General features: G+C 40.9%; 1 protein-coding gene across 1 annotated transcript in view; it reads right to left on the reverse strand.

Annotated features, from left to right (window-relative positions):
- The window catches only part of ATP9A (ATPase phospholipid transporting 9A), a 510,313-nt gene that overhangs the window by 64,017 nt on the left and 419,347 nt on the right, over positions 1-26,949 (reverse strand). Inside the window, exons 25-27 of the mRNA XM_078652049.1 lie at positions 19,046-19,154; positions 17,805-17,862; positions 15,692-15,895 (exon numbers count right to left, since the gene is read on the reverse strand). Coding sequence (XP_078508175.1) covers positions 15,692-15,895; positions 17,805-17,862; positions 19,046-19,154 — 371 coding nt within the window. The remainder of the gene's footprint in view (positions 1-15,691; positions 15,896-17,804; positions 17,863-19,045; positions 19,155-26,949) is intronic.

A 26,949-nucleotide genomic window follows, 5' to 3' on the forward strand; every position in this document is an offset into this window, starting at 1 on the left:
CATATTGTGCCTGATCTAGGTACATATGTAAAAATAAAATACCCTAAAGGAATGCTTGCCACTGTCTTGACCAACTCCCTCTACCATAACTACAACACAGTCACCTGAGACGTATGTATGTCATGACAACGCGGGCTTAGCACCGCGCTACCATTACAACGCATCCATCACAACGCAAGTCGTTACAACGACTTGCGCTGTAGGCGCTGGATTTAGGAATAGTATGATTTACTATTCCAACTCCAGCCTACGTAACAGTAGGGAAGGTGTTGGAATAGTAAATCATACTATTCCTTAGGATATAGCGCCATCCAGCGCAAGTCATTGTAACGACTTGCGTTGTGATGGCTGCGTCGTAATGGTAGCGCGGTGTAAAGCCCGCGTTGTAATGGCTGTCTCCCACCTGGGACATTAGAGAACATTCATCTCCTACCAGAGAGACACCTAACACGACCTCACATGCAAAATCCATTCAACCAATACAATCTAAATCCGGACAACTAACAAATTCTGCCTAAACCAGGACAATGCAGATGAAACATCAGATCATTGTGTTCATATAAACATATTGTAACAACAACTGCAGAAAAGATATCTGACTTTGTGCTCTCAAAATGGTAGATCAGCCATCTCTATTAATCTGTCACTTTCAATCATTCCCCATGAAATAGACCTGGACATTCTCTCTATCACTGAGACATGTTTCAAACCCTCCTTCCAACCTATGACAGGCATTTTTCTCTCCATTGGAACTAGCCGCCTGTCTAAAGATATACCCTCAAAAACAGGGGGAGTCGCCACCATCATCTGATGTGCAATAACATCAAAACACAATCATTTCCCTGCTTCTACTGCCTCACTATCAACTTACTCTCTAACAAAGACAGACCTTGAAAGATAAACCTTATTTCTCATTCTCCAGGGAACTCTAATACCTCCACCAATAAGCTTACAGAATTTATGAATGGCCAGCTGCCCTCTATTGCTTGGTGATTTTACAATTCCAAGGAAGGAAGGGAAAATCAAATCCACTATTCAACTACAAGTCTTTCTAGCGGAACATCACCTTGCCCCATGCACCAAATCTAGCATGCCCAGGAAAATAATTTTCCACAGTGCCCAGCAGAAAATTGGCAGCAGAGTCTGGACTTCGGTCAGCCCCTGCAGTCAACCCCTGGGATAGCTAGCCATCACCCCACAGACACCCAACCTACATCTTTAAAACAAAAATCACAGATACCATAATACTCCTGTGGTGCAGCCATCCAAGATTTACCCCCAAGTTCTGTGGATTCATACAAGCTTACCCACAGTAACAAGGAGTGAAGCTTAAGCAGCAGCTCCCACAGGAGTACCACAGTACACATGGCATTTTAAATTCTTCTCCCTATTTCGGAAACCCACGGCATGCAATGCCACCCTACACGCGTCAAGTGCACACCCAGACAGCAGATCAATGCCATTCCCTTTGGTGAATTTATGCGCGCCAGACGTAACTGCAGTACAGAACCAGATTTTAGAGTGTACCTACAAGGTATGGTATCTAGATTCAAACACAGAGGATGTAGTCATAGCACTGTCAACAATGCTCTCAATAGAATCTCCAAGGTTAATAGGTCAAAACTCTTAAGGACAAGCCCAGGAAAGACAGCACTGAGATTGTCAGCCTAGTCACTGACTTCGACACACTTGCTCAGACTCTTACACGCAGCATGAAAAGACACTGGCATATACTCCATGCAGACAAGTCACTTCAGGATTTTACATCATCCAGGCCAGTAATAACATACCGTAGGGGAAGATGTTTTAGACATATTTTGAGTCCAAATTACCCAAGAAGGGAGAGACAGGAGCATTGGCTCACATCACACACTTTGGGTTTTTTCAAATGTGGCTACTGCACTATGTGCAGATGGGCCTTGGCTAAAAAGAACCAAATCACTGGAGCTAATTGAGGCCAACATCACCTGCTACACCAAGTATGTGGTCTATGCCATTGAATGCAAACAGAGGTATATTGGCAGTACCATCAGAGGTCTGAAGCACAGGATTGGTGAACATATGAGCGCTGTAAAGCAGGAGGACACCAGATATCTGATAGTCACGCACTTAGCCGAATGTGCAGGACAAGACACTCACAGAGCATTTACCTTTTATGGCTACGATTTTGTACCTAGAGACTCCAGAGGAGGCAATACTCAGAAGGATGGATGCACTATGGATCATGAGATTAAGAAGTGTCGAATTGGGTCTTAACACCGATCATGAATTACAATATTTCCTTGGAGACTGACACAATACAATTTCCTACAGACTATCATCATGGAAGGGGCTAACGCTTGACTAAGTCTGAATAAATGCCTCACAAATGAATTCACTATGCATTCCCAATGCATTGGACTGTACATCTCTCATATTCATGCTGGACGTGTCAACAAGATCAAGCTCTACGTTTGTTACAACTGCACAAAGTAGCAGATCCTTATATGATGTAAACGTTCTTCGGTCTTGGAACAGTGCCTTATACTTGATTTGTAGACTCACATGAAATGAGGTACACACTTTCTGATCAAAATAGAGACACATGAACATGATATGTGGGGAAACGTGCCATCTACACACATCGAGCATTTGAAGGAAAAGACTTGCTACTGATTACATGTATATGTTTTGAATAGTTCAAATACTGACTTTTCAGTTATTTACTAATTTCTTATTACAAAATATTTACAGGTTCTGCTTATTACAATGTTCTTTTACTCCGAGATTTAATTAGGTTCTGCCGGTTACAATGTTTATAATTTCCTGCCTGTTGTTTAGCAATAATGCTTGCTCTCTACCGTATATCTATCCTACATTCGGATACTGAACCTCATAATATAGCAATTCTCATGGTTGCGGACTCTGCCTGCAACACCATTTGATGGGGATAGGAGATATTCAATACTCCCATACATTCTCTATTCTTTAATTACCCTTCTGTTACCAACAGCCAGATAGTTATTCGGGACACCACAAAGCGAGCATATTCGGATCTCAGGCGGTATACAATTTCACGGTGATACGTAATCACTTGAATTTATAATGCTCCTTTTGTACACTGACGAACAATCGTACTTGACAATAGTTTTTACACACTACACTTCGATTAGATTATCAAAGACATGACTGACAAGACTAATGTGTATAAAGTCTGATTAGACTAGCTACGCAGCCATGCTGTTCCAAAATAGCGGGAACCTGCCAGCAACCATTTGTACATTCCTTGAAGTCTGCCTTCGGTTTCGGCAGCCCTTGGTGCTCCAATAAGGACATCTGGTCATGACTAAAGCACACCCGATGTACTCACGGACTGTGGCAGCCTTTCTTGTAACCGAGAATCTTGCCAGTAAGCTGTCTATTTCCTCAACTACAGGATTCTATGGAGGCAATATTTGAGGAAAAAGCTTTCCCCTACAGAGACTATGGTTGTGCATTATAATATCCTCTTGCTTTTTGTTTCTTAAGGATCGGGCATCAGATTGAAGCTCCCCATATTTGGAGGCTTACACTTGTATGGTGCAACAAGCGCTAACAATTAAATTGGAAGTGAAGAGGGAACTTGATGACTTTCGGGTCGGAAGTATCACTGAAATTAAAGAATGCTAGACCCTAGTAACATTAACGGTTTCTACGGCAGATTCTCTAGCTAACACTATTCATACCGGGACGTATTTTAATTTTCTCTTGTTTGCAGGGATATATATGACAACTCAATAGTATCGTATTTTGTTTATATTCCTTCACTCTTTACCATGACATAGGAGAGCACCTTACATGCACTTACCATTTAATCATAGCCTTGGCAACATGAAGGCAGCACGTACTTTTTAATCACAGCCTTGGCAACATGAGGGCAAATTGTTCCTTTCACTCTTTCATCTAGATCAATGCTATTGACTACTATTCTCGCACAAAGAAAACATAAGCTGTTGTGCCAGGAGATGAGCAAAAAAGATTTAGAGCTGATTATAATTTGTTTTCAATCCATTAATGTCTATGTATACTACTGCTGTGCTTTGTATTTGTCTTATCTTATGACACCGATTCACTAGGGTGTACACACATACGGACTATAATTATACATACCACAACCTTTGCATTTATATATATTCTTAGCCCTGAAGTCGCAGGTCCATTCACTATAATGCGACGAAACACGTGTTGGCTAAGATAGCACGAAATTGATTGGGCTGTTTAGAGACACCTTCCACAAAAGAAAGGAAAATTAAAACAAAACTGTAGAACTAAAGAAGACGACTGTTGTTTTACATTACTGTTAACTGTATATACACTCTTAGCGTGTGCAGGGGACTATTGTTTACTTTGTATGTGGTCTTTGACCCGTATTATGGAAAAGGGTGATTTTCCCTACCTCTTTGCACCGCACACAACTCTAATTGAACAAAATTCGGTTCTCCTTGGGAGCGCCAATCTCGTATACTACTCCACCCAAATTGCAGCAAACACCCTGAGGGGAAGGTTTCTTGGTTTCTCCCACCCAGCCCCCACACAAGTATCAGGGTGTCACGGTGTACCTAAATTGCTCCTGATACCTTATTTTTTTACATTTCTTCAAGATGAGGACCAAGTCCTGTAATGGCGGCTGCAGGATTTTCCCAGGATTGAAGGCGGCTGCAGGATTTTCCCAGGATTGAAGGCAGCCAATCAGATTGGTCATTACCATGGTACTGTATCAAAAGGGCTGATGGGAGGAAATCCCTCCTTCAGCCTATCAAAGGACCCTATTTTTTTTCAAATTTTCTGCAGTGTGGGGCTTCTGCTGTTGCCTTGTGGAGCCAACCAACTTAGCTCTTTTAACACTTTCATGGTCACCCAGAGAATCTCTTTAAACATAAATTTCTGTTCACAAAACACACACTTTCTGAGTAAAGTCCTAACATTTTGCCAAATTTGGTGCAATTATGTTCACCCAATTTTTTCTGTATTGGAGAGCAAAGTTTCCAATGGGAATTAAAAATAGAAAATTATTAGGCCTGGGCAAAGCACTACGCTACGCTCGCGTAGTTTGCGAAGTTTGCGCTCCTTCCCACTACGCGAACTGCACGTAGCACTGTGCAAACACGCGTAGCGTAGTGCAGCGGTCATTTTTTGCTTGCTCGCGGTCCTCAACGTAAAGTTGGCGACCGCGAGCAAACAAAATGACATGCCGGCGAGACTTTTTCCTCGCTCCCGATCAGCAACATCAAATTGCTGATCGCGAGCGTGGAAAATAAACCTCCTGGCGAGATTCTTAACGCGGGGAGGTCAGGCTTCTCATTGCGAGTGGTCACGTATTCTCGCGACCGCTCGCGATGAGAAACTACCAGTCCTCGTTGAGAAAGCTGTCTCTCGAGTAAAAATCTACTCGAGCGGCAGAAAACTACAGCTCCCACTGTGCAAGATGCCATTTTCAATGATTGCACAGTACCGGATGCTCGACCGCACAATGCAATCATTGAAAACGGCATCTTGCACAGTGCGAACAGGCTAATACGCAGTTCGCGTAGTGCTACCCGTAGCTCGCGTAGTGTGAAGTGCACTTTGCGTAGCTTCGCGAAGCGCTACTTCGCTAACTACGCCCAACCCTAATAATTATGGGACTCCTACCGACCTTTTCTTGGAACTCACTTGATGATTTGGTGCAAACCTTGCTAAGGTGAATGAACTTTTTTTTTTACAATTTCATGCAGAATCATCCAGCGGCACCCAAGCTATTCGCAAAACAAAAAACATTTTTCTAATGGCAACCCTGACCTAACTAGACTTATAGAGTGCTGACGCCACTGTGTTATACAGTTTCATTTTGTCCCCATTTGAGGAATATACACAACACTTTGCAAACAATGTTTATTCAGTTTAGGTTTGGCATGGCAAGTTTCCGAAGATTTCTCCACAGGAGCTACGGGGGGTGTAATGAAGGTGTAATAAAGGGGTAAAAAAGAACAATATTTCCCATTTTAACTCCTATAGAAATCTTAGTCTCTTCTACAGAAAAAGAACACAGCGTGATCTTAGGGAAAGGACTTTTCTTGAAATGGTGTAAATCTGTTCAGCAGTACTTCTAGAACCAACGGCCTCCATTCCTCGGTGAAAGATTCTCTAATTTGGAAAGACAAATTCAATCACAAGGATTCCACACCTCAACATTCACGCTGGCTGTTCCTACTACCTATTATCATCACTCAAAAGATTCAGCAGAAAATATGCCACCAAATCCTTTTATTTTTCTCAATACCACTGTACGCCTTGTTGGGGTTAAGAGCTTTCACCTGCTTCTTGACTTCTTGGCTTGGTATGCTGATCCTTCTTTTGACACAAGTTTCCAGATTTACAAAATGGGGTTCCTATCAGTCTCAAATCTTGGGAGCCTCCTGCGCCATAAAGTTTGTGGCTAGATAACTTCATGCGCTTATGTTTTATACGGAAATTGATTGTACCAAGCACTAATCACATTGGTGGATTTGTATCTTGGAATCCATAAACTGCTGTACTCACTGCAAGGATGACTTAAAAGAAACATTGAGAACGCTTTTTCTCAAGCAGATATCAGACCCAGGTGACATTTTCTCACAGATTGATGCCACAATCCACAATGATCCTGTAAACACAACTATGTTAGCACATTCATTACAATGTTCTATGTAGGTCTGGCATCACGTTGTTCAGAAGAATGTATGACGTTACAACGCATACATTTACAAAACATGCCTTAACAACACAGTTTTTACACCGCAACATCCCTTACAATGCATACATATACATCGCATACCATTACAACACATTTTTTAAAACCACATTTACAATGCATTCCATTACATCGCATTATACCTTTACAACGCATACCATTACAACGCATACTATTACATTGCATTTAAGGTAAGTGTTGGATAGTGTAGGGATAAAAATTACTATTCTAACTCCAGGGGGTGCAACAGTAGGGTAAGTGTTGGATAGTGTAGGGGTAAAAATTACTATTCTAACTCCAGGGGGTGCAACAGTAGGGTACATGCTGGATAGTGGAGGGGTACAATGCTTAGTAATGGTATGCGTTGTAATGACATGCAATGTAATGCCTGCATTGTAATGACATGCGTTGTAGCGTCATGTGTTGTAGTGACATGCAATGGAATGGCTGCCTTGTAGTGACATGCGTTGTAAAGGATGTTGAGATGTAATGACTGCATTGTAAATGTAGTGCGATGTGATGACTGCGTTGTAAAGGTTGTTTCCCTGTTCAGAATGCAGTCTTTATATCCAAGTAGAATTCTCAAAACTGACAACTGAGGGAAAGTAAAGTCGTGAGAGTAAAGGAGCAGGCAAGGTCATGGAGCAAGAATATTGTTAAAATTGGAGGTGATCAGTTACACATGTGCATCTAATGGAAAAACTCATGTGTGCAAGGTTTCTTCCTGAATCATTGAAATATGCATTCAGTACTGACTGTAAAGAAGGCTTTCCTTCCATTTTCTCAGTGCCGGATTAAACCCTGTGGAGGCCCCTAGGCAGTCGAAATTTCAGGCCCCCTCTCGCAAATTATCTCCTAATACCCTATGCACCAGATTCTTTTTACAAAATGACAGCTGCCAGAAGATGTGCTGTTAAGAGACAAACTGTTATGTCAATCTGATGTCTCTGGTTTATGTACTTTTAGTTGGTAATGGGGACATTACATTATTACAGTACTTTTTCTATACATTCTTTAATATAAAGTTTTCGTTTCTTTTAGTTGATTCAGTTTTTTTACTATGTTTTGGAAAGATTATTTAAGAAAGCGTATCTGTTGTCGCGGGCCGCTTATGGGAGTGAGGCCCATAGGCTAGTGCCTACTTTACTTATTTATTTATTTATTTATTCAAAGTTTTGTATAGCGCGAACAAGATCCTTACAGATATCAGAGCGCTTCACAGAGACAGGGGTAAGGGCAGCAGGAAAGAACAGGAATAATGGGAGCAGTATACTAGTCACTAACATAGTAGGATAATAATAACGTACAGAGAACATATCAATATACAATCAGGTAGACAAGTAATATAAGACGGCACAAGTCATTAATCTCACTACAGAAGTGTACAGGTAAACCCTGGATGTGTGGGTGGCTTATACCAAATTCTTAGGTTAGAGAGAACACTGAATGGGGCATCGGGAGGGTGATTCAGTGAACCAAAGTGTATCATATATTGGTCGGTAGTAAGAGGGTAGCGTAGTAGTGTCCTACCTATTATTATAGGTAGGATTACCTATTTGGTAATCCGGAACTGCATGTTCCATCCTCTTTAGAAGCTCAGGGCTGTCACTAAAAACATGGCACAAGTTTTCAGACAACTGTGACATGATTTTGAGTGGCACTTTCCCCTTGCTGCTTCTAGGGGAAAGTGATCACAAGCATCTCTAGGAGGCTAAAAATGAAGGATGCCCAGAAGTGCTCATTCTCATAGATGTCCTAGGCCTCTATTAGAGATGGTCCTTTCTTTGCATGCATCAGGCTCAGACTGGGTCACTGCACCATATCATAACGAATGAGCTGCCCCAAGTGCTTCCATGAATGCATGCCTGTGATGGGACAGTGCATTAATGAAAGTTAACCAGCAGATCTGAATTGATGGTCTGTCTTTCACTGTGCAAGTGGCAACACAACCAGCTTTTGAAAAAAGGGTATCTCTGTACGGTCCATGTGGGCCTCCATTTTCCCCTGCCGAAGAGTACCCCTGGAAAAGCACAGACTGTGCATCCCCTTTATTCTGATGGCCTATTGCATCTGTAACCGCATCTCCAATATGGCTCAGGTACAGAGGCAAAGTGTGTACTCATGTGCTTGGGGCCACATACCCGTGGAGAAGTGTGGCTCAGGGGTTAGAGGCAGCAGACCCGGAAGCTGAGATCAGTCCTGGACCAGGGTTCAATTCCCCGCCTCGGCGGGGTCTTGGGCAAAAAAATCCACGGACTCGATAATTCTCACCCCGGTGCCTCCTCGACTCATGGGTTCACACTCTGCGACTCTGGGCAATAGCTTGCTTAATCTCCACAACGGCCTCTCGCGGCGGGATGCCTGACTTTCACCTTGTGGATACCCTGCTATCTCACAGGGGAATACCAGGAAGGGTTCCCTAAGCAAGCGCCGGGAAACCCACTGCGGGTAGCTGTGCGCTATATAAGCTCAACTACATTTACATTTACATTTACATGCATATAAGAGAATGCTCTCTTAGGATTGCACGAACGCTAAAAGTGCACAGGTGCAAACTGTCTCATACAAGGGGCTGCACATGAATCTCCAGCCACTTCAGTAATATGAAAGTACCCCAGTGGTACAAAAAGAGGACACACGGGACCTCTGCACCCCTGAGTAGTAACATGGACTCTAGTGATCTTTGATATCATGCATCAATTAATCCCCCAATGCAGAAGTCACTAGTAGAGCCAAGAATTAGGAAGATTTCATCCTCGCAAATTATCAAAAGTATAAATCCAGCTCTTAGGATCCTCTACATCTCTCCACCACTATCACTTTACTCAGGCCCCCATCTTTTTTCTTTTTTCTTCAGCTTTTACCAGGGCACACTCTCAGCAAACTTCAGGGAATTCCACTTGTGCCTAGTGTTTTTTCTCTCATCTTCCTAATTACACACTCAATAAACCAAGCAATGCCTCCAATCGCCGTGCTGGCTGGTGCGGGGATCCTTATCTTATATAAAGACAGCTTTGGGATGCAAACTACGTTTTTAAACATTTTATCTTTCATCCATTCTGGGTAGCTCAATGCCATGGCTTCTTTATGGCAAATTAAACTTGTTTAGTATTATTAATGGTCAATATGGCTGGTACTGGCCCTCTTCTGATTTCTGGTGAGAAAATGACACTTGTCCCAGTGATGAAATACATAAAAAGTTAATAAGTGAAAGCTGCTTCAGAGCGTGCTTGAACCAAGATGAAGGGCGAAATCGGGGGTGGGATGGGCCAGAGAGCTGGATATAATCTCAGGATAGCAACGTGAGTTTGAAATTGTATTTGGAAGCGCTGGGTCTACTACGTGTACCTAAAGGAGAGAATATTTTGAAACTGCCTTTTATACTCTGAGTCCAGGAATGTGAGTATTGTTCCATTGGACTTGGCTTTCTTGACCTTGCACACAACGTTAGCCTTCTTGGAAATGGCCGACAAGGCTGAGTGGTACAGCTGAACTCAATAATGAAAATGGGAAAAGTCCTATTTTTGGATTACCTTATGTGTGGTACTGAGCACCATGAGCTGAAAATTAGCTGTAGTCCGAAGCCAATGGTGGCCTTTCTTGACTTTGTTGGATATGGTTCCCACGGCAGGAGATTATAAATGAGCCTGGCCACATGAATTTCAATTAATTTCTTCTTTTAGTGGCTTATGAAAAGAGTTGGCACACACGAAGATGTTGTAGTCCAGATGGAGGATGACTATTACCCTGATGAGTAAGATTTTTTTGCTGGATTCGGGTCGCTAATGGTTTGAGTAGGTCAGACAAGATAGTTGTGAGTTTTGAAGACCGTGCTGATTCAAGTACTAAATGTGACAGTGGTTTAAAGTCGCTCGGAGATTACTGATGGATTTACATGGATCTGGGGTGCACTGTGCATCCATAACAGTAGGTGAGCTGAAAGGGAGTTGATAAGACAGAACTCACAAGACGAGTTTTAGTTTTGATCCGGTTTAGGGCCAAGTGAATCTCATCCATGATAGATTCTCTGGAATTGCTTTCTGGGTTCATGCACAACTGGGTGTTGCAGGAGTAAATATACAAAGAATGGCTTAATGTTTGTAATCTGGCATTCCTGGTTGAGATACCCCATTTAAATATGAGGCTTGAAATACAGGAGCTGAACAAGATTACGTTTTTACAGTTTAATTACTTCGAAATAGATATTTTCAAAGCCTAGCAGATTCTGTGATGAGTTCAGATCCAGGTCAGGACCGACGATCACTTCCTGTCCATATTAGGAGCATGCTAAAAGAAGCACCGTTAGCTTTAAGAAATGCTTGACTTCACATTCTAAGCTCATGATACAACAAAAGTGAATGCCCAAAAAGGAGGCCCAGTACTCACCGCTGTTCTTGTGACCGTTTTTGAAGGACTGATATCGTTTCAAATATTGTTTTCTAAATACACAGTGCTGTTAAGCAAACCTCGAAATTAATACTTCTTTCAGACCAGGACACTGCAAAAGTTCAGCTGACAAAAAAGTTATTGTTTGCAGAATCTGCTGTGAATTTCAGGAAATGCTGTGTTGCTGTTAGCGAGTGAGACCTTGAAACTGGAAATGAGGAAGGTGCACAACATAAATAAACGCTTTTTAAATTGTCTGATTTTGTTCGTTTGAAGGGAAGCTTTCTATATCGTACAGGGGTTCTGGAAGAATTTACAGAGTGGGGACACTGCCAATCAATGTTGTATCATGGAAGTCATAGGGATTTAAAAAAAAATAACAAGCATCTTGTAAAAGAGCCCCTTCCGTTGAGCAGGAGAGTGGTAACGGTCTAGTACGTAGCTGGTGTTGCATTTAGGTGCACACTGTCACAAATATATTAGTAAAGCATGGTGCGGTAGCCACTGCCATTTAAAAGCAATACATTTTCCCTTGAAATGACCACTAAATTTGCACAAACATTAAGTTTTACTGATAAAACTATAAAATGTACGAACGATAATGTGTGTAAATAGAGTTTTAGCTCATATTTCATTTGCACTTCACCAAGTGTATTGATTTGTTTTGACCCGATTTAAACTTTTGTTTCCATCACACTTCAGAATTAGGAAAAAAACACTTGGGGGCCGATTACAAGGTCAGTCGGAAAGGCTCCGAACGGCATTCGGTTTGTCCGAATCCATGTCGGAAGCCTTGTTTCCGACCGACTCTGAAACATTTCCAACAGACCGATTACGATGGTTGGAAACCCTGCAGACTGTTCGACTCGGTTCCGACTCATGTTTCGAACGCCATTCAGTGACACTGAGTCAGTTGAAGCTGACTCATGTATCTCTACTGACTGCTTTTCCGACCAAGCGATTACGATGTCGTATTTGGACAGCCTTTCCGATTCGGTATGTCCAACACAGATCAACTGTCGGAATAAGAATTTTGGGGCCTGTAGCAGGCCCCCCCTTCACTCGGAGGCCTCCGGTTGGAGCCCGTGGGGGTACCCATAGGTCCCCTCATTCCAACCATGCATGGTGTGGCGGGTACTAAGGGGTACACGGTTTTCGACAACCACCCCATTTTTCAATGGGAGGCTGTGTTGTCTGTCGGAACACAGGCTCCCATTGACGTAAATGGGAGTCCGACCGAAAGGTGTTCAAACACATCATAATCGGTCGGTCGGACTCCCCGAATCAGATTTGGTTGGAAAACATTCGGAAACAGAGTCGATCGGAATGCTTTCCAACAGACATCGGAATGAGGTCTTTAATTAGCGCTATCCTTGTTTATTAATTGTAAAATATTTCTACAGTTCATTTGGAGGTATTTAAATGCTGTTGCATGTAAGAATAAAAACAGCATCCTAAATAGCTTTGTTTCCCACCAGCAAGATTGCCACATAGTTTACGGTATAAAATCCTCATACTTTGCAGTAAGAGAAAGAGAAAAAAACTGTGTGTTAAAATAATAAGCAGCAATTTGTCAGGAGATTAGACTGACATTTGACCTCTGTCTTTGAATGCACAGCAAAAGTGATAAAATAAAAACAAACATTAAAGTCATCTTAGTGCTTATTCACGTTTGGAATCCAACTTGGTTACTTAGGGTTCTGATGCATCACTGAGATATTACCTTTGACCGAATTTACTTTTAAATTAGATTTTACTATATCAAATTTTGTATGGAGTCCTCAAACACATTAAATACTTAGGATTATATTTCACCCAATCTAATAAGACCTCAATTTTCAGGAGTATAGAAAAATGTATACAGAAAATGTCCACGTTAACTAGTAAATGGCATCCCTTATACCTCTCTTGGTGGGGTCGCAATGACACCATTAACATGATGTTAGCTCCCATCATACTTTATACTGTCTCTAACACTCCAGTATCTATTCCTTTAACCGTATGCGTGCGTCCGCAATCTTCGCGCTGTGCGGCTTTTTTGAAAAAAACGCGTTACATGACGAGCTGAGCTCGTCATGAGCATGCGAGCGGCGCAACTCATGACGAGCTCAGCTCGTCATGAGCATGGAAGGGGTTAAAATCTTTAAAAAATAATTTACTCTATACAGTGTGACGATCTTTAAGTTAACATGTCCAGAATTAGAGGGTGGTGTAAATTTTCCTGATTGTCCCAAATATCATAAGGCGCTTTTGTTACATCAGTCTTCTCTGTGGATTTCTGTCTCTTTATTAGATTGTCCATTATGGGTTGAGCTTGAACAATCTTATCTTTCTCCTTTTTCTTTACAACAATACTTATCTTTTACCCGCAAACCACAAACTTTCTCTACTCCTGTTAATTATTCATGCAAATTATTGGAGTCTATGTCCCCTTATAACCCACAGATTCTGAAACATTTCTTAATTCCACGATTTGGCATAATAAATTCATATTGATTCATGGTAAACACTTTTATTGGAGATCCTGGAGAAAAAAAGGTCTAATCTGGGTGTGTCAACTTTTTGAACAGAATGATGTTCTACTTTTTTCACAAGCCAGTCTTTTTTGCCCTTCCCTCCTCTTATCAGACTAAATATAAGCTTTTACAACCAGCTCTTTGCTCCGCATATGCTCAATTTAATTTGTCTCTCCCTTCTGCAGCTTCTGTTTTTACGTGATTACATGCCCTTCTCGCACTCACCCCAAAGCATCCATTATTTACTCTCCTTGACTTCTGTCTATAAATGATAAAATGAGAGAAAACTAAGGCAGAATTGGAACAGGATTTAGAAGTGGAATGGTCTATCCTACTATGGAATAGAATATGGACCAAAATGAGTAAATCCTCTAGAGTGGAAAATACAACCCAAACACTCTTTTTTTATTTATAATAAGCTTCTCCTCACCCCTATGGTTATACACAAAATACACATTGATCCCCGTGATACTTGCTTGACCTGCTCAGAACATGCTGATTTAAAACATCTACTTTTTACTTGTCCTTCTGTTCATAAATTGTGGAAAACTATTTGGATTCATATTAACTTAATTTTTCATTCCGCAGTACCCTTTTCCATTGTTAACATATTTCTAGGAAGTTTATCTAATGATTGAAACACACGTTGATCTAATGTGCGCATTCTGGACTTATTAACAGCAATTGTTTTTCAGCAGTTTACCAAAAATTGGAAGGATTTAACCAAGTTATCTTTTCAAGCATGGTGGTGAGCAGTTTGTCATAATCATAGATTAGATACATCATATGTTTACCCTATATCTCTTGCGTGAAACATTTAACTTTATGGTCACCTGTTACAATGATCCATGATGATAGTGCAAAACACTCTTTTACATGCACCCCTATCCACCAGGAAGTTACGCAACCTCCTTGATTCTCGCTTTATAAATATTATAATTGTTTGAATATGCTTAGTATTGCAATCTAGTTTTTTTTACACATTGTATTAAATCACTGCCCATATTACCTAGACTTTCCCCTTCTCAAACCATGTACAACCCATACTTTTCCCCAGCTATTCCTTTTAGTTTCATAATCTCAACTGTAAGAATATCTATTATACTGTATTATATACTGGTGTCTTAATTTCTACTTATAAACCTTCTTTTGAAACTAATCATACTGACAGTCAAACAATGGTAGAGCAGGAAAGCATGTATTTCAGTAAGCAAAGATCAAGAAGGAAATGATCAGACTGCTGCCCTGGTAGACTCTGACATCAAATAATATGCTTACACTTAAGAAGCATCATCTGTGTCAAAGAAGCATCAGCTGTGTCAACCGGCTAAACTTCAGTTGTAGCAGGCCATGACTGCAGCACCACAGAAGTAAACCGCAGTGGGCAAATGGAGGTTATTGTTAAGAGTATCTGGTGTCCTTTTTCCCTGGGGAATATCGTTTGATATATTAACACCTTGGGTGCTTCCCAGATTTTTCCCCTGTGCTGAACCTTATTGATTCCCATTGTTCATGACGAGCTCAGCTCGTCATGAGCACCCTAGAGGTATACCTCATGACGAGCTCAGCTCGTCATGAGCATGGAAGGGGTTAAAAAAATGTAAAATCACATGAAAGTCAACCTTCAGATCTTTTTCCATTAAATTCCTATATTTTCCCAACTGTTCAAATTCCTCCTGCTACAAAGCTGCATAATCTCTCACCTCAATTTAACTAATGTGACTTTGGAACAGCACTTTAAAACAAAACAGAAACTTTAAAGGGGCTGTAAACAATGGGCATGTGAAATGCTTAAGTTGTGCTTGTCGTTGCAGGTGGTGGGCAGTGGCACTTATTTTCCTGGACTGGGACAAATAAAGCACGGATATTAAATGAACAAAATAATACTCTGTCATATAACAATATCTCCAAAAGGAACAGTAGAGAGCATGTTTTAAATGTATAATTAAAAAATTAAGCAGGGTAGCTTAGAAAGAAATCTCAACTGCACAAGGCCAGGAAAAGAAATCACACTCCTGGAAGTTGACAGTCTTCGGAAAAAAAGAGGAGGCAAGTTCCTTACCAATGTACTCATGTAGAAACACAAGGGAGGCGATGTAGCAGGAGAGGCTCAGCAGCTCGGCCACAATCATAAGCCAGTGCCACGTCTGTATGGTAAGGGCCACCATCAACAGCTCAGTGAGAATCAGGGACGTGAAAGAAATGGCGACAATGTGGAAAAACTCAGACTCGAAGAGCAGCAGTGCCCCATACATGATAATGCTACCTGTAGTCGGGAAAAAGCAGTAGTTGATTTATCATGCTTCCTTTAGAAAACAACGTATGAAAAAGTGGCAATCTCTTCTAACAATCGAATTAATTAGTATCAAAATATTTGGGATGAATTCAATATGCTGCAAAACTCCATTATTTGTGTTCTGGTATTTATGGACTGAATTGAGTTTTATTTTTCAGTTCACTTTTGCTAATGTATGTCTTTTGTGGTGTATGTTTCTGTGAGATCAATATTTTATCACATTATTATTATTATATAAATCTGAAATATGGCTATTAGTACTTGTAATGGAGACTGTTATAATACTGAATACCAGCTCTATATATGTTTAGACACAATAAAAACTATATTTATAAACAAAAAGAGACCATATAATACCCATATATTTTATTGACAACTAAGTTGAAGCTTGAAGCAAATTTCATGGACAAAGTTCCTTCTTGAAGGCATCACCCTTTCCAAAATATATTGTTAGAGACATTATCAGAAGAGACACCCACAAAAATGACTGATTCACAACTTTGCTAAATAAAATCTGTGGTGCTCTTCTACCACAGCAAATCAGATAACCCTCTTAAAGCCTTATCAGAATGGTCAACCCCATTAGCACCAACCTAGGTATTGGCAGTACTGTTCAGTCACCTGCTTCAGACACATTGCACTCCCCAAAAATGGTCTCATTAAATATCTAATGGTGCATACCATCCCTTCTAACCTAAAGCATTATGATAGTTGGCAGTGGCACATTCTAAACATAGCACAATTTAGCAAATATATTTCAAGCACCATCTAATTTCTAGACTTCAACCAAATCTTGCATTGTAGAAAATCATTAAACACAAATAAAACCCTGCACGGATATGCAACACAGGTCTGAATTGCTCCTAAAAGTACCACTCACTAAATGCCACCCAACAGATACGACATATTAGACAGAATCCCTCCTAAATCAAAAGCAAAGATATGCCTTATAATCACAAAATATGTTACTTTTCTAACAACAATAGCTACTAAGTTAACACACACAAAAAGCAAAGAGAACATGTACAGAACACCTCACAAGCATCCAATACAACACAAATATGCCTTGTCGTCCACTATCACATGCCCATCAACAGCACATGCCTCTAAGAAGCACCACCGACATTGAACACGTTCTTTTGTTTTACCAATGCGAAGCACATGAATACCATTTGATGCAATGCACTATACATAACAGATAAGTAAAATCAGTATAGTTGTAAAATACGGACATTTTAGAGATCGATTGTAAGAGCACGCCAACAAACCACACAAATCTTATACAGCGGAGCCATGCCATGTATTCGGAAATTATGTAATTAATTACATATTATCCACTATGTTTTGCGGAACATAAACTCAATTGAACACATTAGAAAGAATAACCAAGAGACATACATTCCCCACACAACTTGAAACATGCCAAAAGGACTAAACACTCCAGATCAAAAGACTCTAGAATCCAAAAGCTATCTACTTTGTAACCTCCCCCTTTAGTATGGTGTTCCTTTGGTTTGTAGCTCTGATTTAGTCTATAGCCTCAATATGAACACAACTGCAATCAACCAAACTGGTATTGGACTGATAAATCATAAAATGTTTTGATAGTTATAGCTTTGGCAACCAGATGCAAAGTTGGAAACTATTCAACATAAAATTAAAGATGGCAGGATCCGATTAAGAACTGTTTGTCCAAGGCTTGGTTCGACTGGGTTTTTTTCCAGGGCTTCAACCATGCAACTGATGGCTGTTAAATAATGACCAAGCATGGTGTGTTTTGTCATATGTATTTCTGAAAATGTATCTCGTCTCAACATATATCCCCAAATAGTCCAATAAAAGAACACTCCGCTGATTATGTCAACCGATATATGCTTACCTTGGTAAATGCTTATCAAAACCCATATTAAAAATGTTTTGTAAGACAAAGGCCGGCCCTAGGAAAAATAAATAGAGAAGAATCAGTTGTGGACTTTTTTTTAAATTTATTTTTTTACACATGATGTTGAAGTTACCTTTGTGGAACATGTCTGTCAAGTATATTTCATAATACTACAGGTACATTTTGAAAGCCCAGAAATGATAGTATGGACTTATTTGAGCAAAAAAAGTGCCAAAAGCCAGCATCACATAAGAGGTGAATTGTCAGAGTAATTATCAGACTTCACATTCCGTTGCAGGTTGTTTAATGGCAAAACAATCAATGGACATTAGAACACAAGTAGCACAAAAAACTTAAAACCCTAAACTCATTAAGAGATACAACAGACCTGGACTAAATATATATATTTTTAAAAACACTTACCTCCTCACAGCCCCTGTCTCTCCTTTGCCGTTGCTTCGCTGACGAGTACAGGAAGCATATAGTCTCCCCTAAGCAAATCGCAACGCTGCAATGAAGCGTTGTGATTGGTCTGAGCGCCGTGGTTTGGTGATCAGACGGGGACTGGAGCCTGGGCATGTTCCCCACCCAGGATGTGTATTACAGCCCGGTCGAGAACATGCTAAGTACGCATGAATGTTCGGTCGGACAAACTGTGGCACCAGTCCTGCCCCGCTCTAACCCAGCCCAGTAGCTCAGAAAATTAAAATGATAATAACAGCGTTATTATCATTTTATTTTTCCTTTTTCCTGCTCTGCCCTTAACAGAGGAGCCGCCCTGTGATTGCTCCTACTGAGTTATTACTGCCCCATTTACAGATTACAGACTAGCTAACAGCACAGTGCGATAATACTGTACTGAACTCAGTTTCACGGATAGGATTAGGTAGGGTCAGCAGGAAAGATACAATGGTTCAAACGAAGTCAAGCACGGCACATACAAACTCCAAGCATGCAAGAAAGTGTGTTAGTTCATACACAGCACCCAAACAATCTGTGGCTCAAATAACAAAGTAAAGCAATGGCTGTTAATGTACAGTGCGTGCCATGCTAGTCTCAGTGACTAAAGAGCTTAGCTTTACTTGTGCTTTGAAACATGTTTAGACATTTTCTATCAAAAATATTACCTAGCTTGAAGCGCAGTACACGAAGCAGCTTTTTAATCTACAATAGAAAATTATAGCAAAAATAAAAACAAATAAGTTCAGTCTCTCTCTCTTTATATATGCACATTGTACCTTTAGAAGGTCTTTATAAAGCTCTGGGTACAGCATGGCTACTTCTGATTTGACATCTTTATCCAAGACTAGGGAGAACACAGGAAACATTGTGTAGATTGTGGAATATCTGGAAAAAAAGCAAAATGCATTACAAAATAAGAATCCATGGCTTGTCTTGAAACTGTTCACTTAGTGTGCACACATAAAGACATAACCAGCTTTTCAGAACAGAAAAAGAACAACCATCTCCTTAATGCTGCAATTTGCATCTTCCAGTATTGTTTTCACATGACATTTCTATTTGAATTTTGAAAATCCCATTTTATTGTTGAATTAAAGTAATGAGTACGTGTGTCAGACAATGCCCTACACCAAATCTACACTAAATCTAATCTTAAAGTTATCAGGGGTTGGTACATTTGCACAAAGTTTACAAGAAAATGAATATAATTACACTATGGTTGTCAAAGTATGAAAGTGCTTTTGACAAGAATACTGCAAAGATGCTGCTCTTCATGACTCTCACATATAACTAAACAGAAGAGGATTCCATAAGAGGTGTATCTCATTTTATTGATGTATATGAATGGCTAAGGGGTGATCTTGACATACAAGCTCAAGATGGTTATTGGTTCAGAGTGTCTGCTACCTTCGTACCAACCAGGGATGCTTTGGGAAAGTAAGATCATTATTATGTGGCACAGCAGGACATCTAGGAAGTCATAAGAACTAGTGCAAAGGCAACGCTGGTGGGCCCCACTGACTGACTATGCCTACGCCTCTATGAAGCTAGTAGTGTTGATAACTTGAACACAAGTAGATTATCAAAGCACATAGTCTGTTTTACGATTGCCCTTCCACAGCAACTATGAGATGCCATAGGTATGGACTTGTTGATTTGCCCAAGTCCAACCGTCTTAGTGAATTGGAGCATTATATTCCACTGAAAGAGTTACACAACTCCACCTTATTCATCACTATTATTAAGCAAAACAAGGTTCTACTGCCGGAGTTACTAGCACAATTGTTTCAGGCAGGGGTCTGCAATTATCCAGCTTCAGTTCACCAAGCACTATGAACTGCTGAATGTCCTGTGATTACCATCTTCAGGATGAACTTTGTTAGAGCAACAGGAAGTGGTGGGTAGGCTGAGTGACTATGCTTATAATAATGAACACCACTTTGCAATGGTCATGGCTCCCTTTTCATTGCTTATTTCATTGCTTATTATGTTATCTTTCAGAACAATTCAAGAGACACCATGTGCCAAACCCTACCCCTATGGTACAAGACTTGCCTATAAAAGCCTGTTGGCATCTCAAAATCTACTTACAGCTAAAGCTGAACAAAATAAATGTAGATTCAGAAAGTGTGACCTTGCTCTGCTTTGTAGGCCATTGCCAATGAAGTCACCCATTGGAGGATTGCCTCACACTTTGAAGATCCCTAAAACTCCATCCACCATTCTATCCCACCCTTATGAAGCCAATTGAGCCATTAATGCCTGTTCGCAGTCCCTCTACTGGAAGACTGCTGCTCTTAGACTGGCATGGGTAGTAAAGAGCTTACTGAGTTGAGCCCAGGTTTCTTTGAAAACTTTCAGAAGGCTCGGTGGTCCCAGTCTGCATTTGAGATGAAAAAGGAATGGAGACTATTTTGGACCTTCATCCTCTGTTGTTTTTGTTGACATTCAGGTTTGCGGTCCAACACCTGGCTCCTGAAAGATTTATTATGGGACTTATAGGCACCAGAGCACGTGAGGAAATTAAGGGATGTAAGAGAGAAGGCAGAGAGGAATTGTGGCTCACTACCGCTAGGCATGTTACCTTGGAACAAGGCTATTGACACTTGTTTACTTGCATACAAAGTAGAGTGTTCGGTACCTCAGTAATATTGGTTGCTCTTATCTGTGCAAGTCAGCAAGTGACCCAATCATGCCCCTAGATTATTTGTGTTCTTTCTCCTTTGTTTAAGAACCTGACTACCCCTGCAAACACATACAAAATGTAACTTGTCCAATTCCCTGCAGACTCCACCTGGTTGGATGAATAAGGCTTTTGTCTCCTTCAGAGCCCATGTGGCAGGATTGCAACTAAGAACCACATCTGGAGAGTTGTTTGTCAGAATATAGTATGCGGGAATATTGCCCCACATAAGTATCAAACGCTGACAGGCTCACAACTCCCATTTTGTTTCAGAGCTATGTCAATGCCCTACACACTCCAACAGGGCCACATATCTGGAAAGTCAAAACACTCTTTTCGCTCCGATGAAACAATGATTTGCCATGGGGAAACTCTCATAAGTAAAAGCAATAAAAGATGCATGCAGAGATAATTCACAACTTAGCAGGAAAAAGAATTGAACCTGCTTTTGGGAGACATCCCAACACATGATGCAATAAACCTGGAACATTACTTGTATCCCTTTCCAGTCATTCAACTCACAACATTTTATTGTGTTTGATGTAATTATAATGAAAAGCAACCCGTGGAACATTACAATAAAATTCATATAAAACAATTTCAATTAGGTTCTCATTCTCGGTATAAAAAACGTCATAAGCGTTATAAATACTCCTTGATTAATGGTTTACAGAAAAGAAAATGATATTAAGTTAACAGCACAAAAGGTTATCAAGAGGAATGTATCTTTCTTTATAAACAAGCTGGGGCTCATCTGAATCAATTAAAAAAATGAAAGGCTATCCGTGTGCCCTGTTTTATGAAAATGAAAAGAGTAGGCATATAAAAAGACAATTTGCCCAAAAGCGATCTGTTCTATGCTCCAAATACCCTCACCCCCCACCAGAAACCCATTCCCAGAACACTCAGTTATATATAATGTACATGCATGGGTAAAAATGTAATATTTTGAATTTCTGTTCTTTCTAGCATGAAGGTTGGTTTGGGGAACTCTGAATCAGATGGTTTTGTCATGGATTAACTTTTTTTTGTTCAAAACCGGACCTCTACTCGTTTAATCTGCATTTTAAGTCTGGCATAAGGCAAGACCTTTTGATTTTTTTATTAATATATATATATATATATATATATATATATAATATAATTACGTGTGGTGGCATTCAGTTAGCCCTCTTCAACAATTGGTCTGTTGAGGTCTCCTTCACCTTTTTGTTCCGCCAACAAAAGTGAGTCCGCCTACTTTAGTCTTTGAATAACTTCACTAGCAGTGACAGCATTCTGACTTTTCACAAGGAGCATATCCATAATAAGTAAATCCCTTAATTGTCACGGACTTCTAAGGCAGTGGCTGCTTTTTGAGCCCAAATAAATATTTTTGCTATTATCTAAGTTTCTTCAGATTGATGAGAGCCCGATTGCTTCCCAAACAACAAAGTTTTGCAAAAATCATGACATAAGAAACACAAATAAAAAAACTCAACAGGCTAGTGGCCAATAGGGGACCTATTGGTTTTGCCATTGCTTGTAATTTGATAGTAGGCTGTAGAAAGGAAGAGCAAAAATTCCTAGGAGGTGCAGAGTATTGTGAGCTCATGTTATAAAATAGGCTTGTTTGACAAAGGTCACATTCCCACAAACACAAAAGCTTAACATTTTGTAAAAAAATGTTGCTCTAGTGTCCAACACTAGATGATGTAATATGAACAGCTTGAGAATCCATTAAAGCATCAAATATCCCCTTTATTAATCAGAAATAGATTGTGATTGTATTGTTAAGCCAAAGTCTAGTCCTTAATTTGAGTTAGTTTACATCAAATGTGAATAAGGCTATATTTCTTTCTTCGACTGTGTGTATGTAGTAATAGTATGAATCCCAGTAAGGTGACTCCCACAGTGCCTTTTCAGACTCTGGACTAATCTAATAATGATCTAAAAGCATGAAACACCTTAAGTCTAGACACGATTCCAAAGTGAGCCCTTTTATGTTAAGGTTTAAGATTCCAAAGGAAGAGCTAGAGTGTAAAGGTTTAATCCGTTCCGTGCTCCCGTCGGCCAGGTGCTGCGAACGACCGTTGTCCGTCGCAGCACCGCCCGTTTCTGGCGCGGAACGTTCGAAGCAGCTAACATGTTAAAATGCCGAGGTAATCCCTGAAAGAGATCAACATTTTTTTTTTCTGACCAATCTTTCTACCAGTAAAACCCACTTATGTATGGCAACACTCTGTTCCTGCAGTCTGTGAATAGTATGTACTCCTATTACCTATGTAATGTGTTTGCTCTAAATGGAATGCGGACTCTATCAGCCCACAAGTCAATTAAGTAAACAAATACTGTACATAAGAGCAATATGACAACATTCTCATATGATGGAAATGGGTTATTAATAAGTAGGATTCAACTCTTAATTGTGCAGTGCATTCAATTTGCTAATTCTAATATTAAAGAACTTGTATAGAGAACAATAACTTTACAGTAGTGTCTGTCTATATAAAAAAAAAGTAAACATACATACTAGAATCATTATCAATTAACTGATTCTAAAATAACAAATCACTAGCATTGCATAAAGGTGTGCTTTCACCCAGAACATTTTTTCTAATTTATTTATACAAATATACCAACTTATAAAAAGTGAACACGATTATCGTTTGAATATCCCTTAGCTGAAAACATTACTTCTGAAGCTCTATGAATTCCTTATTGAATAAATTATTTCCTTCCACGAGTTCAATGTTGCTAAACCACGCTATGTAATTATTTTAAGTACTTTCTTTTTGTTTTGTGGTTTCTTGCAGAATGATCCATGACTCGCTTGCAGCTGCAGTGCAGTGCAATGCCCTAACAACACCTAAAGGGGTTTCCCACAGTCAAAAGTGTGGGACTCTTCATACCCTTCATATTTCTACTGTACCATGTAGCCTGTCCTCCCGTTGCAACTCATGGTTCACCTTACCCAATTAACTCATACAGGGAGTCAAACCTCTGACCTAAAGGTTGTAAGCAATGTTCTGCTTTAGGCATGTTAACTGCCTACTCTATCTTATGAACATTTGAACCTATGGCTTGTACATTACTCACCAATCTTAACAGCAAACTCAGTAACCATCTGATTTTTTAAAATAAACAAATTGTATTGTTGTCCACGTAGACACAAAAACAAAACAAGGATTTAAGGCCACCACTTCCGACTGCAACCCCATGCAGTACTCTTAGCACACTTTAATCAGGGCCCCAGTCCAATCCATGATACTCCTGCCACCTGCCCCAAATCCTTTGATGCTTTCGTGGGAAACCACGGGTCAAGTATATAGGCATTTCTTGTGGCCTCACCAGTCCAACCCAACTTACCACTCTGCAAAGGTAGGGGGATGAGGGGAGGTCCATTTCCTTGCTATGTCCCCTTTGGCAACCAACAATACCACCCCTATAAACACACGCTTCATTCTGGATCCACCGAGGTGTTCAAGCAACCCCAGTAAGGCTCCCCAAGGGGTAAACTGTAGTGATTTGTCCAAGAACAAGGGGAGTTCATGCTCTATCTCTTGTCAGTCTAGGACAGGACTCAACCACATTAAAAAATTTGGCCTTTCGAGCTGCGCAGTGAAAGCAGGCCAACTGGGGCAAATTGCCCACCCGATGCACTCATACAGGGGTCATATATGTGGTATGTAAACGGTTAAGTTGAGCCAGGCGCAGGTGTGTGGATATAACTAGGTCCATGGGGGCCAAGCAGGCCTCCCTCCAATCTCCATCGTCTAGCTCACCCAGCCAGCCCTCACATTTCTGCATCAGCTTAGAAAAGTGGTTGGGTGCATTAACACCCAAGGAACGACAGAACTGTCAAATGGCTCCCTTACCAAGCCTCCCAGTCAGCAGTCTGGCCTCAAGAGACTGAGGGCCAGATGTGCGACCATTCACTTTTGCGAGTCGCAATTCAACCTAATTTGCGATTCCCAATGGGGTCGCAAATGGCATGCCTCATTAATATTCATGAAGCAAGAGCAATTTGCGACCCCATTGGGAATGGCTAGCACTCCCAGTGATGGTGGCTGCTGGGGTCAGCAGACCACCATGCTTTTGAATGCCTTTTAAATAAAGCAGTTTTCTTTTTTAAATGCAGCCTGTTTTCCTTAAAGGGAAATGGAATGCATTTAAAAAAGAAAATTTTTACTTTTCAGTTCTAACTGCTCTTAAAAAATATTTTTGCACACACTCACAAAGGGGAAGGGGTCCCCTGGAGCCCCCTTCCCATTTGAGAGTGATTTACCACCTACCTGAAGTAGGTGGTAAACTGTGAGTGTTTTGAAATAGCAAATGCGGTCGCAAAATAATAGTACCTGGAATTGAGACTTGCTATTAGGAAGGGATGCCCCTTCCTAATAGTGAGAGTCACAAACGCTATTTTGGGAGTCACTGACTCACAAAGTAGCATTTGTACATGCCTGAACCCTTTTTTGCAGCAAGGGCCGGACTAGGAACCAAAACCAGCCCTGGCAAAGTGCTCAGACGGCCCCACCCACGGGTGGTTGTGGGTGCCGCCGAGCTCTTTGCCAGGGCCGTTTTTCAGTCGATTTTGTTACAGGGTCGATTTTGCAGCTATGCTGCTAAAACGGCTCTGTAACAAAAACGGCCCCCAGGGGCTCCAAACCGGCCCCCACCCGTGCGGCGCACTGGGGGATTTCCCGGTGCCCGCTACGGCCAGTCCGGCCCTGTTTGCAGTTGCAAACAGGCCGATCTCCCATTTGCGACTGTAAAAAAGGGTCGTACATCTGGCCCTGAATTCGGAAATCGGAGTTTCAGGGAGAATGTTCACGATAAGAGCATGTCACAACTGGAAGTACCTATAAAACTGGGGGCAGAATGCTGAATCCCTTCCCTTAATTCTTGAAACGACACCAGGTGAGTACCAGCTAAGACATAGCACACAAATGGGTTATCCCTATCCTATCCCACTGAGAGAATCCCTCTAGTGCTGCGGTGTTGTGAAGTCAAGTGCATTGCAAAAGGGGGGGTCCGTTTGGTCAGTCTCTTCCAGGCCAAGAACACCACCCTGGTAATCTCCGGCAGGGAGCGGGGAAGTGGGACACCATAAAGTATGGCCAATATCCTATTAAGGCCCAGCACAGTCAACTTTATATGCTGGTTTGTCCCACTCCCCATTGAGCTAGTCATTAATAGCTATCACCTGCGAGGCTAAATAATAGCAGTAGAGACCAGTTGCACCTAAGCCTTCGTCATAGGTTGACAGGCAGCAACTAGCCTGGGCAACCTGGTGACAGCAGCCCGTCCACAGGAAGATGCAGATAATGGAATCTAGGATATGAAATCAAGCCTTAGGGAACAGGAGCGGAGGTTCTGAAACAAGTAAAGGGGCCATCACCATTTTAAAGAGGGCCACGAGTCCCATCACGTAAAGCGTGAGGTGCTGGCACTTCTGCAAGTCCCGCTTCATAGAGGTAAGGAGGGATGACAAGTTAAGGGGCCACGCCAATTCCAGAGCGTAGAAACATGAATACCCTGATATCAGAAAGAACAGCGACATATAAGGATGGTAGTGTTCCATAGATACAGAGCGGAGGACTTGACCCTGTTGACAGGAATCCCAGAGGCCTCCTCAGTGTCAATGTGTACAAACATCTTGGGCCCTAAGACTGCGGATCTTCAAGGAAAAGGAGCACATCGTCAGCATAGATCGCTATACGCTCCTCTGGCCCGGAATCCTATGCCTATCCCTACATCTGCCAATATTATGAGAGAGGCCCCACATACCAAAGGGACATGGCTTAACAAAAGTGAAGAAGAATAAATATTCCCTTTGGTGATTTGTTCATATATTCTTTATTAGAAAATCTCATGCACTCATACTTCACACGTCATAGGCCAGCAAATCAATAATTGTAGTGCCACAGAAACTCAAATGTTGAGAAAATATATTTTATTAAAATTAGTCCTTAAACGATTGTATCATACGATCACTAAATAATGAATTAAAACATT

This window comes from Lissotriton helveticus, chromosome 7, assembly GCF_964261635.1.
Source record: "Lissotriton helveticus chromosome 7, aLisHel1.1, whole genome shotgun sequence".
Lineage (NCBI taxonomy): Eukaryota > Metazoa > Chordata > Amphibia > Caudata > Salamandridae > Lissotriton > Lissotriton helveticus.